The 12,853-nt window shown below is 51.4% G+C and overlaps 5 protein-coding genes across 5 annotated transcripts; 2 read left to right on the top strand and 3 right to left on the bottom strand.

The window, feature by feature from the left end:
- Window positions 1–514: 514 nt before the first annotated feature.
- Window positions 515–1,792, bottom strand: ATEG_02453 (glutathione S-transferase family protein; the record flags this gene model as incomplete). Its single annotated transcript, XM_001211631.1, has 5 exons — window positions 515–1,087; window positions 1,153–1,331; window positions 1,382–1,468; window positions 1,552–1,720; window positions 1,787–1,792. The coding sequence occupies 5 exons, from the start codon at window positions 1,790–1,792 to the stop codon at window positions 515–517; spliced, it is 1,014 nt and encodes a 337-aa protein (XP_001211631.1).
- A 666-nt stretch (window positions 1,793–2,458) lies between these two features.
- Window positions 2,459–4,011, top strand: ATEG_02452 (cytochrome P450; the record flags this gene model as incomplete). Its single annotated transcript, XM_001211630.1, has 2 exons — window positions 2,459–3,536; window positions 3,590–4,011. 2 exons carry the CDS (start codon window positions 2,459–2,461, stop codon window positions 4,009–4,011), a joined length of 1,500 nt encoding a protein of 499 aa, XP_001211630.1.
- A 391-nt stretch (window positions 4,012–4,402) lies between these two features.
- On the bottom strand, window positions 4,403–7,757 carry ubaA (E1 ubiquitin-activating protein ubaA; the record flags this gene model as incomplete). The annotated part of the gene is made up of 4 exons (XM_001211629.1): window positions 4,403–4,541; window positions 4,602–7,520; window positions 7,594–7,682; window positions 7,752–7,757. 4 exons carry the CDS (start codon window positions 7,755–7,757, stop codon window positions 4,403–4,405), a joined length of 3,153 nt encoding a protein of 1,050 aa, XP_001211629.1.
- Window positions 7,758–8,649: 892 nt separating this feature from the next.
- Window positions 8,650–11,031, top strand: ATEG_02450 (putative gamma-tubulin complex component GCP4; the record flags this gene model as incomplete). The annotated part of the gene is made up of 1 exon (XM_001211628.1): window positions 8,650–11,031. The coding sequence occupies one exon, from the start codon at window positions 8,650–8,652 to the stop codon at window positions 11,029–11,031; it is 2,382 nt and encodes a 793-aa protein (XP_001211628.1).
- A 514-nt stretch (window positions 11,032–11,545) lies between these two features.
- ATEG_02449 (uncharacterized protein) lies at window positions 11,546–12,038 on the bottom strand (the record flags this gene model as incomplete). Its single annotated transcript, XM_001211627.1, has 2 exons — window positions 11,546–11,849; window positions 11,878–12,038. 2 exons carry the CDS (start codon window positions 12,036–12,038, stop codon window positions 11,546–11,548), a joined length of 465 nt encoding a protein of 154 aa, XP_001211627.1.
- Between the last annotated feature and the right edge of the window lie 815 nt (window positions 12,039–12,853).

The raw sequence follows: 12,853 nt of genomic DNA, 5'->3' as shown, positions 1-12,853 counted from the left end.
CATTTCTCTTGAATTTTTAGAATATTTCGCCAAGATACCCTCACAGCCATGCCGCCAGGGCGGAAGTTGCTTCCACACTTGGTCTGTTTTTTTTTGATAGCGGGCTGCGTTTCTTTTTCCATTGTCATGTGTTCCATTTTCGGATGCTATATCCTGGCTTCTAATGGCTCCTTTCATCACCACCCGTTCTTTGGAGTTCTGTGATCTTGACATGCCCCTTCTTTCACTCACAGGCACTGTTGGGATGGGTTGCAGGATCGACCACACTTGCATAGTAAGGCGTGCGCGTGTGGCAAAGCATATTATGGAGTTCGTCTGAGGATCTTATTGCCGTCTCATTTGTATACTGGATTCCCCGACTCGAAGCGCCACCGCTTCGTCTGTATCTAAGACCTGGTCTCACAGCATCTACACCTATAGCTAGAATACAAGGTGGAAACAACTGAAATTTTTAGTGAATTATAGTATAGACCAACCAAAGTTCCAAGTTACGTACTCCGTACTAAAAGACAAGCTATTTACTTCCACCAACAGCCCGCACCTCCTCATCCTTGGGCAGAATATCAGGCACCGGCCCGACAGGCGTGATAGCAAACTGGTTAATCTGCTTATGGCTCTTGGTGTAATGGAACTTGATATGCTCGAACTGGGTGGTATCCCGGAACGCGGGCACATCCCAGTAGAGCCGTCTCAGCCAGCGATGCAGCGCGGGAAAGCCAGAGCGGATATCGCGGAGGTTGCACTTGAAATGCTGGACGTAGACGGGGTCGAAGCGGACGATGGTGGTATAGAGGCGGACGTCGGCCTCGGTGATGGCGTCGCCGAAGTAGTACGGCGCGCCGGAGCTGGCGAGATGGGCCTCGATGCGGTCGAGCGAGGCGAACAGCGTCGTGACGGCCTTCTCGTACGCCTCCTGCGTCGTTGCGAAGCCGGACTTGTACACGCCGTTGTTGACGTCGTTGTAGGTCCACTCGTTGGTGGCGTCGATGGTGCTGCGCAGGGCCTGCGGGTACAGGTCGACCTGTTTGTATTGCGCGGGGAGGAGGTCGTCGAATTCGTAGTAGAGCATGCGGATGATCTCGGCGCTCTGTTTGTCCTTTCTTTAGCTCTGGGCCTTGGGAGGCTAGGCTGGTAAAGGGGGCAGGGACATACCTCGTTGCTTACGATCCGCTGGAGCTTCTTGTCGTAGAGGACCGGGACGGTGAAGCGCCCCGTGTACTCGGGGTCATCGGCAAAGTAGATCTCGCGGAGATGGGTGAACTGGGGGTGGAGGGGGTCGGGGGTGACGTTTTCCCCGGGGATGGACTCGTCCGGCGCTGCGAAGCGCCAGCCTTGCAGGAGATTAGCAGATTCCGGATAAGTGGGAGTGGACGAGACGAACCTTTTTCGCCGAGATGCCAGTGCACGGAGGTGTAGGTGATGATGTCTTCAAGGCCCTTGAGCTTGCGCACGATCAAAGTGCGGTGCGCTGGGCGGAGCAAGATACAGTCAGCAATTGGGAGCTTCTATCGGAAGACATGCTAGAGGCTGTCGGAGGTGGGAGAGGCCTACCCCATGGACACGCGTAGGAGACATAGAGATGGTAGCGGTCCTTCTCGGGAGGGAATTGCGCGCCGGCTTCTCTGGAAATCCAGTTGCGGAAGACGGACTGCTGGCGCTTGAATTCGCCTGATTTATCGTTCGGGTTCACCCAATCGGTGATCTTGCTGGTGTTTCCGGTCTGGTAGAAGCAGAAGATATTTCGTTAGGAGTGAATTCGGAGGCAAATTGGATTGGTAGAGCTTACGGCCATGGTGCGTTGTGGTGGGACAAACGGTGCGGGGAGGAAGGGAGTGGTTCTGTAGGTGGAAGACAGGAACCCTGCGGTGGATCTGGACTGCAAGAGATGCTGCGAGACCTGATGGGATCGTCGCAGAGCAGAAAACATGAGAAGGCGGGGGATGAGTGGGAGAGAAGTTGAGCTGAAGAGTACTACGTATATATACGAGGTGCGGGGAGAAAATAGATGACGTTGAAGGGCTGCTTAACTAGTGCTTACGGACTGCACAGTCACCCTGACAAAGCGGCTAGATAAGCATCAGATAAGAAATAGCTGACCAACCCGCAGCCCTAACTTACAGAATAGTTACTCTGTCTTTGACAATATTATATCCTCACTGCTATAATGTATTGATATAGATGTAAGCAAGTAGTAAACATAGTCTAATTGACACTAAGGCAGGTACTTCGAATCGGTGACTGTCGGGGTCCCTTTACAGTCTAGACCATCATTTCATCGACCCACATTGTTCTTCATGTCTGCTACCAAAACCATACTGGAGGCACTGCTAACTCTCACTCATTTTGACACACCATGAGTAATTCAAAGTCCAAAAGGTTTAAGTATGGCAACTCAAAACTCATATCATCCTAGCCAACACCGGGTTTTGGCCGACCAACTTCCAATCAAGCCGCCAAAATGCTTGTGGAACTCCTCTCCAACGGCTTCACCTGGTCGCTTATTGCAGGAGTCGCCGGCCTCCTTCTCCTTTTTACAAAACAGCGTCCCGTTTTCCCCGTTGTCAATGACTACCCAGGTGATTTCCTTCGTCGGAAAGCCTATCGCGAATACAACAAGAATGCGAGGAAACTGATCGCCGACGGACTGGCCAAGCACCACGGGCCCATCACGCTGCTTGTGCCTGGTGGCATGAAGATCGTGCTCCCTTCTGCCCTCAGCGATTGGGTGAAGACCAACAGGAACCTCGATCACCAAGAGCTCGTTAGGGAAGAATACTTTGCCCGCTTCCCGGGATTCGAGGCTCAATACGCCGCCCATAGCCCAGACAGAATGCTGATTGACATGATCCGAACAAAGCTATCGACGAACGAGACCATATTGCCGACGGTTAACCAGCATCTCGCGACAGCCCTACAAGAGCACTGGGGCAGCAGTGGAGTCTGGCATGTCATCAACTGGGATAAAGACACCACTGGAATTATCTCCCGCGCAGCAGCCTCCGTGTTCGTGGGCCCCGAGAAAGCCGCCGACCCGGAGTGGCAAACTCTCGTACAGACGTATGTACGTGAGTTCTTCACTGCCGTCGGGGAGCTCCACGCGTGGCCTGCAGTGCTGCGACCGGTTGTACATTGGTTCTTGCCGCGTATGTCGACTTGTCGAGCCCTGGTCCGACAAGCCCGGGCAACCATGCGCGACGTTGTCTACAAGAGGGAACAGGAAGCAAAGGCTGGACGAGAACGAGGTCTCGAGGCGCCCCAGTACAATGATGTCGTTGCTTGGACACAGAACGTCCCCAGCAACAATCTTCCAGCAGGCGATATTCAACTTGCTTTGGCCATGGCTGCACTTTTCACAACGACCGAGGCTCTCAAGCAGGTGCTTATCGACATAGCCCAACATCCGGAGCTGGTAGACCCGCTCAGACAAGAGATCAAGCAGTCATTATCGGATCAAGGACTCGGACTGGCCGCGCTGGGAAAGATGGAGCTGCTTGACAGTGTGATGAAAGAGTCACAGAGGCAGATACCTGTTTCGGGTAAGTCAGGCGAACTGTATCACGGACAACAAACGCTGATCGTTTGAATATAGTGGGCTTGGAGCGGAAGGTCATTCGCGACACCTTCCTTCCGGATGGAACAAGAATACCCCAGGGATCCCACATCATGGTCGACTCAGGCGACATGTGGAGCGCAGAAGTCCACGACAATCCAGAGTCGTACGACGGATACCGGTTCCTGAAGCGACGTCAAGCTGGGAACAAAAAGAGTCAGTTTGTGCAATCGAGTCGAGAGCACAATACGTTTGGAGGTGGCAGACATATATGCCCCGGCCGCTTCTTTGCCAGCAATGAGTTGAAGTTATGCCTGGCCCACATTTTGTTGAAGTATGATGTTCGGCTGAAGCATGGATACTGCTCGAGACCCGTGCAGTTTGGTGTCTATGCGAGTGTCGACCCCGTTGCTGAGTTGGAGGTTCGACGAAGAGAAGTACCTGATGACAATGTACTATGAGGTTCTGGGATTTTCCTTGGTCGGCTGTATGTATAGAGAAAATTTACCAATCCAAGATAAATTTAATATTTTAACATGATATTTCAGCTTAGGATATACTGGAGGAGTGAGGTACTAGTAGAGAGGCCTTGCATAGAACTGGAAGTCTAAGGCTAACAAAAGTTAATAAGACAGCCGGAAAAACAGAAATCCAACAAGATATTGTAGAGGTCCTCATCGCAGTCGTGCTATACTGCTTGAGACCTGTTCCTGGCCAGGATATGCTTGGAACTCGTCCAACTGTGTGCCAACACCAGCCGAGATGAAAAAGAAGTCATATATCATTTGTTGCTTCTAATCTGCAAATCAAGAATGGGTGTTTCTATCCCTTCGGACAGAATTTTGCATATCTTTACTTCCGCAGCTTCACCATCACGTACGGAATCTCCACATCCTCCTCGGTCTGGTCCTCCGCAGTCACTTCGAAGATCACATTCTTCTGGTGCTCTGGCAGGGGCTTCTTGCTGATGTGCTCCACCAACTTGCTCATCCTGTAGTTTTAAGCGTTAGTAAATGAATATTCATCAAAGACGGGATGATAGGAGACATACTGCATAGGAAGGCGGTCCTTCACCTTCGAAGGAGGGTAAAAGCTGGCATACAACAAACTCACGCCCGAGCTGACCATGCTGATCTCCAGGCCCTTGTCGGAGAAGTACTTGAGGAAGTCCTGGAGCGGAATGTCATCCACTTCGAAGCGGTCCCAGAGCTTGTCGATGGTCACTTCGCCCTGCTTGCCCATGTACTTGCCCTTGGGGCTGGCAATAGGCTCACTAAATCCAAAGAACGGAAGAGCGAGGTTTGCAAAGCCGTTCTTGTACTGCTCAATATCATCCTTGCCATCGATGATCTTGTACAGCTCCAGTGCAACCAGTCCAGTGACCAGAGCAGTTGTCGTGGCAATAGCAGGGATGATCTTTCCAGCAATGAACTTGGTCTTGTGGCGATCCGCCTGCGGAATCTCGTAGTTATCGGCACGGAGGTTGCTAGCGGCCGTGATGAAGTCAATGTGGTGGTTGGTGTCATCGTCCTTTTCGAATTCGACTGGGTTCAGGTGGAAGCCAGCAAGAGACTTGGGCGAGGGCAGGGAATCCACCAAACGCTGGATCTCGGAGTTGTCATCAAACGAAGATCCCGAAGCCTGAGCATTCGGGTCCGGCTCGTTCTCGTCGGCCTGGATCTTCACGCCGGACTTGGGGGAGAATTCGGGGATGATCATGTTGTCGACAACCTTGCGGTAGTACTCCTTGTCTGCACCAGGGTTCTTGATTCCATAATTGAAAGCGTGGAGGTTTGCTGCCGCGATGATGAACCCGAGATGGGTGGGATTCGAGCTATCAAACTTCAAGGGAGACGGAGCACGCTTCGGGCCGGACCAGAAAGGTTGGCCAGAGGAGGTCTTCGAGTCGCGAGGGAAGTTATAGAGCAACTGCTGGATGGCGTTATTGTATTGAGCCTCAAACTGATGACGGGCCCAGACAATGCAGTCGTCGAAGGTCAAAGGCTTGTCCGTCACCAAGAAAGCGTGGAGCTGCTCGAGAGTCTGCTTCTCATTGCCAGCCTGCTTGAGTGTCTGCTCAATATAGTTTGGCTGAGACAAATACATGTTGACGGATTCAGGAGGTCCAACGAAGTATGTCTGAAAGAGGTCCCGGGCCCAAGCGATCGTGTGTTCGATCCGGTTGGGGAAACTTTTCAATGTGCACATAGGGAAGGACTTCTCTGGAGGATCCTGGGAGCTGGAATAGGACTCCGTGATATGAGGGAGGACAACCTGCGTGTTACCCTTGGTTCCGAGCGTACCGCTCTCAAGCAGAGGCTTGCGGAAAAACACACAGCGGCGGTCGACGTAGGTTCTGGCGTCGACGTTATCTAGAGCGTTGGTGACACCATCCAGGCCTTCCCAGAACTCCTCATTGAAGACGTGTTCAGTGTCAGGTCCGACACGGTCACGCATTGTGACGATCTTGCCCTGCAACTCGGGGTTCATGGCCTGGACAGCCGCCGAAGCACATTCGCTCTTAAGTTTGCCGACATCCTTGCTGCGGAACAGGAACTGACGGTTTAGGTTACTCTTTTCAATCTGGTCCATATCGGTGACATAGATCTTGCCCTTGGGACCAGTTCCCAGACCCATCATAGCCCAGTTCTTCAAGGTTTCACAACCGATAGCACCGGCACCAACGAGGAACTGTGTAACATTGGCAATCTTATCTTGGTAGTCCTTACCAAAGACAGCGATCTGGCCGTCATAGCGGGTGCCAAGCGGCTTGCAGTTCTCTTCAGACCGGGTGGTGCTGGTGGGAAGAGATTCGAGCGAATCAAGGTAGAGCCATTGATGAACAGGATTGAACTTTCCAGAGACAGCTTTAAGGACCTCCTGAGCTGCAACACCGCCAAAGAACGCAGCCAACGGGTTAAGGTCACCGCGAGCCTGGTAACTCAATTCTTTAATGAGCTTCTCGTCTAATTCCACCTTCTCTTCTTGGCTGGACGCCAGATCGGTAGAGATTTTGAGGACCTCCTGGGCGTCGCTCTCATTGTGGGGGCGAGGGAACTGGCCATCGTGGGCCTCCGCAAACTTATGGAGGGCCTGGACACCGATATGCAGCTGTTGGGGCCGGTCGAACTTGGCGAAGTCCGAGACCATGAGTTCGGGCTTCTTGATTTGTTCGCTCAGGGGCTGGAAGTCAACAAACTTGGGCATCTTGACCTGAGTGAAGATACCACCGCTCTTATAGGTTCCAAGACCGGACACATCACCGATGGAGAATGTGTAGGGACCCTTCACGGTGACCTTGCGAGGCGCAGCATCGTTCAACCCTTCCATACCTTTCACTTCGGAGAAAGTAACAAAGTCCCCATCTTCCAGGCCGTGTCGGGACTCATCGAGAGCCGAGACCAGACCATCTTCGTCGATGTCGGCCACGATGCCGCTCACCGGTTCTTCGCCGGTGGCATCTCCAACAGTGAAGTTCTTTCCAAAGTCGTTGAATAGATAACCGAAGAGACCGAATGTGTCCGTGATAGTGACGTAGATTCCGTTCTTGTGGCAGAAATCCGCAATTGCAAGCTGGTCCTTCAGGGGCGTGAGGGTGAGGACCACTGCCTGGTAGCGCTTCAATTGTTCCAAATCATCGACGAGGTTTCCGCCTTCGTGGATCGTCACAGGCACATATGCGTTAAGCTCCGCCACCCTCGGGGCGGTCACTTCAGCACGCGGCTTGCCAACATCCTGAGGCTGAAGGAAGAACTGGGACGACAGATCGGAGATTGCGACAGGGGCGGGATCGTATAGAGTGAGGGATTTAACACCGGCAAGAGCAATGTTTTTCGCTAGACTGCTATGAGCGACGTCCAAAAGATGGAAGCCGGTGTACTTACCGATCTCAACACCGAGACCTTTCAGACCGACGATGAGGACGTTCGAGGAGCCCATGCGCTTCATAGCTTCATGACCAAGGACATACCTGTGGGAGGAAAAGATACAAGTTAGTGTATATTTTCCAGTAATGTCGTATGCTTTACGATAGGGAAACCCACAATTGTCGGCTGTACAGGGACTCATCAATCTCCCCCTGCTTAATCTTCTCCACAGTCTCCTGTGGATTGTCCACCTGCATCTTGACGTCCTGGAAAGTGTTAGCACATATGCGCAGGTAATCCGAATGCAAAATCGCAGGGACTATTCGAATGCATACCGTCATGATCTTTTTCTCCGGCCGATCTGTAGTTGGAGTACCACTAGACGCTCTGCGCTTTCCCGGCTTCGAAGCGTCACGAACGGGAATTTCGGAGGGAATCGTGAAAGTCTGTGAATCGAAAGCCTTGCTTCGAGGCAAGACTTTCCAACCGGGATTTTCTCGTGTCTACAGGTTGATGTGTAGACTCAAGGAGGGGAGAGGAGGGGCGGTCAAGTACCGAGGCGAGTGGCGGGGAACCTGGTACAGAGCTTCGGAAGGAGGCGATAGAGAAGGTGGGAAGAGAAAGAAGAGCTTTCAAAGATGAGAGATCTTCTGGGATGGAAAGAAGAAAGGGAAGAGGGCGTAAGAGACAGCAAGAGATGAGGAGAGAGAGAAGATGCGCTGCGTTTAAAGGTATCTCCATCAGTCAGCGACGTAAGAGGGACAAGCTGTCGCCTGCTGACTCAGCTATCTTAGGGCGTCGATTGGTCAGAGCCCCGCGGACGAATGGGCGGTCTCCGTCAACGATTCCATCATCAGTTGTTTTGCTTCCAGCTTGTTCCACCGTGATCGTGATGCTGCGGACGATAAGAAGGCAATGATGATAGTCGAACACTTATTTTGGACAGTATCCGGAGTGTAAAAGTCATTAGCCCTAATTCGTGGAAGAGGCGGGCGTCTGGAACATCGACCGCTGCCCGATTGCAAGAGACGCGACGCGCTTTCATATTGATCAATACTTCCACCCGATATCTTACATGTGTCGATACGAGTTAATTGGACGTGGACTTCTCTACTGGCAACGGAAATCCTCGAATGCAGACAAGGATTTAGCCTTGAGGTTGGTTCTTTTGCTCTCCCTGTCGCTCTATCGCCGCACAACATCTGACCTTACCCATAGAGAGCTGCAGACAGAATGCTCCACGAGATCCTCCTCTCCCTCTCCGGCCAACCGTCCCCATTGTTCAATCTTCGTACCGATGAGGATGCCATCTCTGAAGACGCTTTTCCTCTCCTGTCACCTCCCGAGAAAGCCCTCCTCACCTCCCTTGCGCGCCTGAGTCGTCTACACGCCAAGTTACGAGCCCATACAGCTTCTATCTCGGCCTCACATCCTTCGGTCGTTTGTCGAGCTGTTTCAACAGCAATAAGCAAGCACCATCTTGGCAATTTTCAAAAGAAGATACTGGAGGTGGAGGAAGCCATCTTGACTGAGGACAGCGGATATGTTGGCGGCTATGGTATCGTGCCATTGTCAACAATTGTCGGGGAGTTCTCTCCTTGGACACGGCGTTTAGAATGGCTGTGGGAAGTCGCCCGGGTAATAAAACCCGAGCAGCCTCAAAGCAAGTCCCACGGCTGTACGGGAGCTGCGCTGATTGACTTTCTCCGAGCGGAATCGCAGACCGGATATCAAGACCTTGAAGAGATGGCGCTTCACATGATAGGCGTGGCGGAGGTCGCATGGATGAGACAACTATCGACGTGGCTACTCTATGGAAACCTTCCAGTGCTTGGGAGGGAGGACTTTTTCATCCAAGAAGAACCTATGGATGGGAACACCCCCTCAGTGGCGCCGAGCTTTGCCCTGCATGTGGATCTCCAGCCGAAATTTGTTTCGTCGCATACAGCGTCCTCCATCTTATTTATCGGCAAGACGTTGAACCTGATCCGAGCAAAGAGAAACAACTCCATAACCAGTCCTTTAGTCGGCTTGTCAATATCGCCGGCCTCCCTGCATGGAGAGCATATTGCCCAGCTTGCATCCTTAAAATCTCCTATATCTACCGCCAAGCTATCCAACGCCATCAGCTCCATTCGATTATCTCTATCTCAGAGCACGCTCTCGAAGCTTTTGCCGCTTCCCAAGATCCTTGAAATTTTATCAGTTCTCCATGACTTCATGCTTTTAAGGCGTGGTGAATTTGCTTCGGCCCTGGTATCACATGCCGATGCCCGGTTATACGATAGACGCCGGAGACCCGAGACGTTGGCATCCAGAGGCAAGTCTCGTGAGGGGCTTGAACTGATAACCATCAAAGAAGGTGATGTTTTATCGGCTCTTTCCCAGGCGTGGGCCGAGCTTTACTCGTTACAGAACGACGAAGACCCGGGGGATGATGCGCTAGATCTTGCCAAAGACCTTTTCAAACTTTCTGTCTATGACAAACGACATGCTACAGCGTCAGGAACGGGCTCCAGTGACACGAGCGCTGTTATCTCGGACGTCTCATTTGAGGACCTCCTCTTCCCAGCTCCTACGGTACTCTCGGTTCAAGTACGGCCGCCCCTTGACCTGTTCCTTTCGGCATCCGATATCTCCATATATTCGAAAATCCACTCGTATCTGCTGGGTATTCGACGTGCACAACTCCACCTAAGCGATCTCTGGAAGCATAGTTTCCTGCGGAAAAGCTATCCTTCACCCTGGGGCCCGCCTAGGAGTAACAGCGCTTTCGGACAGAACAAACTCCGTATTGGCAGAGAACGGGACAATACGCGGATTCGCCAGATGCGCCCAATCTGGGCCACAAGTAGCGCATCTTTGTTCGTGATGTCCGAGATAGGAACGTACTTCCAAGGAGAAGTTATTAATGGTTCCTGGCAACACTTTCAAGAGTGGATCCAAGGCACACCGCCTCAAACAGGGTCAATGGTGAACTCTCGACCAGGGACTTCCTCGTCGAAAACCACGCCCGACGATGCCTCAGCCGGGGGTAACAAGGCCCCTGAAACCAGCGACAACCAATCCAGACAGAATCCAGTACAACGTCATGACCCTGAAACACTGACCATTGCCCATCGGCGATATCTGTTTTCCTTGGTGCAAGCGTTGTTTTTGACAGACGTGCCGTTTACTCAGTCCCTCCGGTCCTTCCTCGCGAATATCGACCACTTCATTGCCCTTGTGATCCGACTAGAGAGTGTTCAGCGCAACATGGACCTAGAAACGGATGAGGGTGTCGTCGACGCTCTGGTGGATTATGCCGGAGAAGAGAGGGATATCTGGCATGCGCTTATATCTGCGCGCGATAATCTCGAAGCAGGCATCAAGGATGTCATATCACGACTGAGAGACATTGATGATAACCGAGCGGGGGATGGACGGAAGATGTTTGACACGGCGAGAAGCCCACAGGAAGGTTGGTCGATGCTTTCGCAGAACGGTTCCAATCCCAACATCGGCTCTCAGTATCTTCCCAGAAAGGCAGCTGGTGTTGATCGACTCCTTATGAAGTTGGACTTTGGTCATGCCAATGCAGGGATGATGACAGGAGGCTTTCCTCTCACGAACTGATAATGTCTGATTGATGGATCTGCTTAACATTGTCCCATAAGCAAGGACTCGGCTGGATGGATGGTCACATGTATAGTTATGATTTATGGCACATTGAATTACGAAGTGGGAATAGCATAATGATTGGCCTTACTGTCTCGCCTCCCTTGCCCGCTTGAGTCGTCTACACGCTAGACCCTCTGCAACACTGCGTGACTCCGTAGAGGTTGTGAATTACAACGTGGAATTAGAAAGCTGTTGGGATATCTTAGGTAAAAATCGAATTTTCCTAGGTTCCTTCCGAAGGTCAATAGAAGTATGGTAAGTAACAAACGCCCTAGCAATGCAATACTTCTTCCCCTAGCCGCGAACATCCTCTTCAGTAAACATGATCTGGCAGCATGACCGTGCAAAAGGCGGATCAGAATCGTTTTAAAACGGATAAAGGGGGATCAGGAAACGAGTAAGGACAAGTACATATCCCACCACAGGATTCCAACCCCAAGATACTTGAAAGTAACCATCTGCCTGGTGATCAGGTTGATGGTAGGGAGGCTTGAACAAAAGGAAACCGATTTCCCACCGGCAACCCCCAGACATAAGCATTGATTATCAGGTCTGTCAGGGCAGGGCTCAAATCCGGATCCAGCTTCCACATCGACACAAATAGCTTCTCACACTCTGCCCAATCTTTGACAATGGGTTCCCACCAGACCCTTGCGTCCTCGGCAACAACGACAGGAGAATGTGCAATGACCGACGCGTTTACCTCTTGCTTTATCAAGCCGTTTCTCGCAACATTGACATGGGTGACCACAGCAACCCCCGCGTGCTGCACACTGCCACTTCAAAAAGTCCGATAAGTACCATCTCTGGTTTCTCCGATGGGCTTGTAAAGCGCGCAGTAGCGGTGTGCCCAAAAGAACCTGGATTTTGGTATGTTCTCCCCAAACAGCTTTTTCATAAGCTGCAGAGGCGAATACTAGTTTCTCTTCAATTTCCTTCAGTTCTTGCTGAAGAACAGCCATCTATGGGGGTGGAGGATACTCCTCAATGCTTTTGTTCACTGCAGCACGCTTTGCTAGAAAAGCAGTTTCAAGTTGTTCAGCTTGGGTCATGCGGTAGTGGAAGTGGATAATTGCGTCAAGGTGCTGCACCATATCTTCCGAGATGCCACCACACAACTTTTGTTGCGTTTTGCGTAGGACCTGGGCTTGTTGATGCCTTCCCCTCTTTGCAAGGAAGTTCTCGAGGTGAATTAAGACAGACATGTCTGGCTATTCGCGATCCTGCGGATAGTGGGAAGAAGCGTCTGAGGCTTCGAGATGTTGGTGAGTTGGTGATGGGAAAGTGGAGAGAAGGGTAGAAGGGTAGAAGGGGGTTTTTATGATCTACCACTGCTCATAGGCAGCTATATGACGATATAGTTGCCGTCAAATCGAAGTCACCATGACAAGGGATCTTAGCCACCAATTATGCCAAAGTTCGGTCAGGTCATTGACGAGAAAGGACGAAACTAGGTATATACAAGAGGTGTTCGCGCAATCTTTTAGTCTTTGCATGGTGAGCATTGGACTTAAGTTGGTAGTCTAGGACCTCACGCAACCAACAATCCAACTTATCGGCAGAGCTCGTCAGTGACTTGATAGTAGATAATTTACTAGATCAGCTCTTTGCAAAGGTCGTAATGGGAAGCCGCATCATATTATTGAGGTACAGAGTATTGTCTTGCCGGATTTCGCATATGGGTTCTAGGTATGAAGCTTTTAATGGTATAATCTTCAGTGACGTCAGGATAGATGGTGAAGTACTGTCATTCTCGTGCCTAGTTGGCCAGAGCGGC

This window comes from Aspergillus terreus, genomic scaffold (genome assembly GCF_000149615.1).
Source record: "Aspergillus terreus NIH2624 scaffold_3 genomic scaffold, whole genome shotgun sequence".
NCBI lineage: Eukaryota > Fungi > Ascomycota > Eurotiomycetes > Eurotiales > Aspergillaceae > Aspergillus > Aspergillus terreus.
This window is presented reverse-complemented; position numbering and strand designations above follow the sequence as displayed.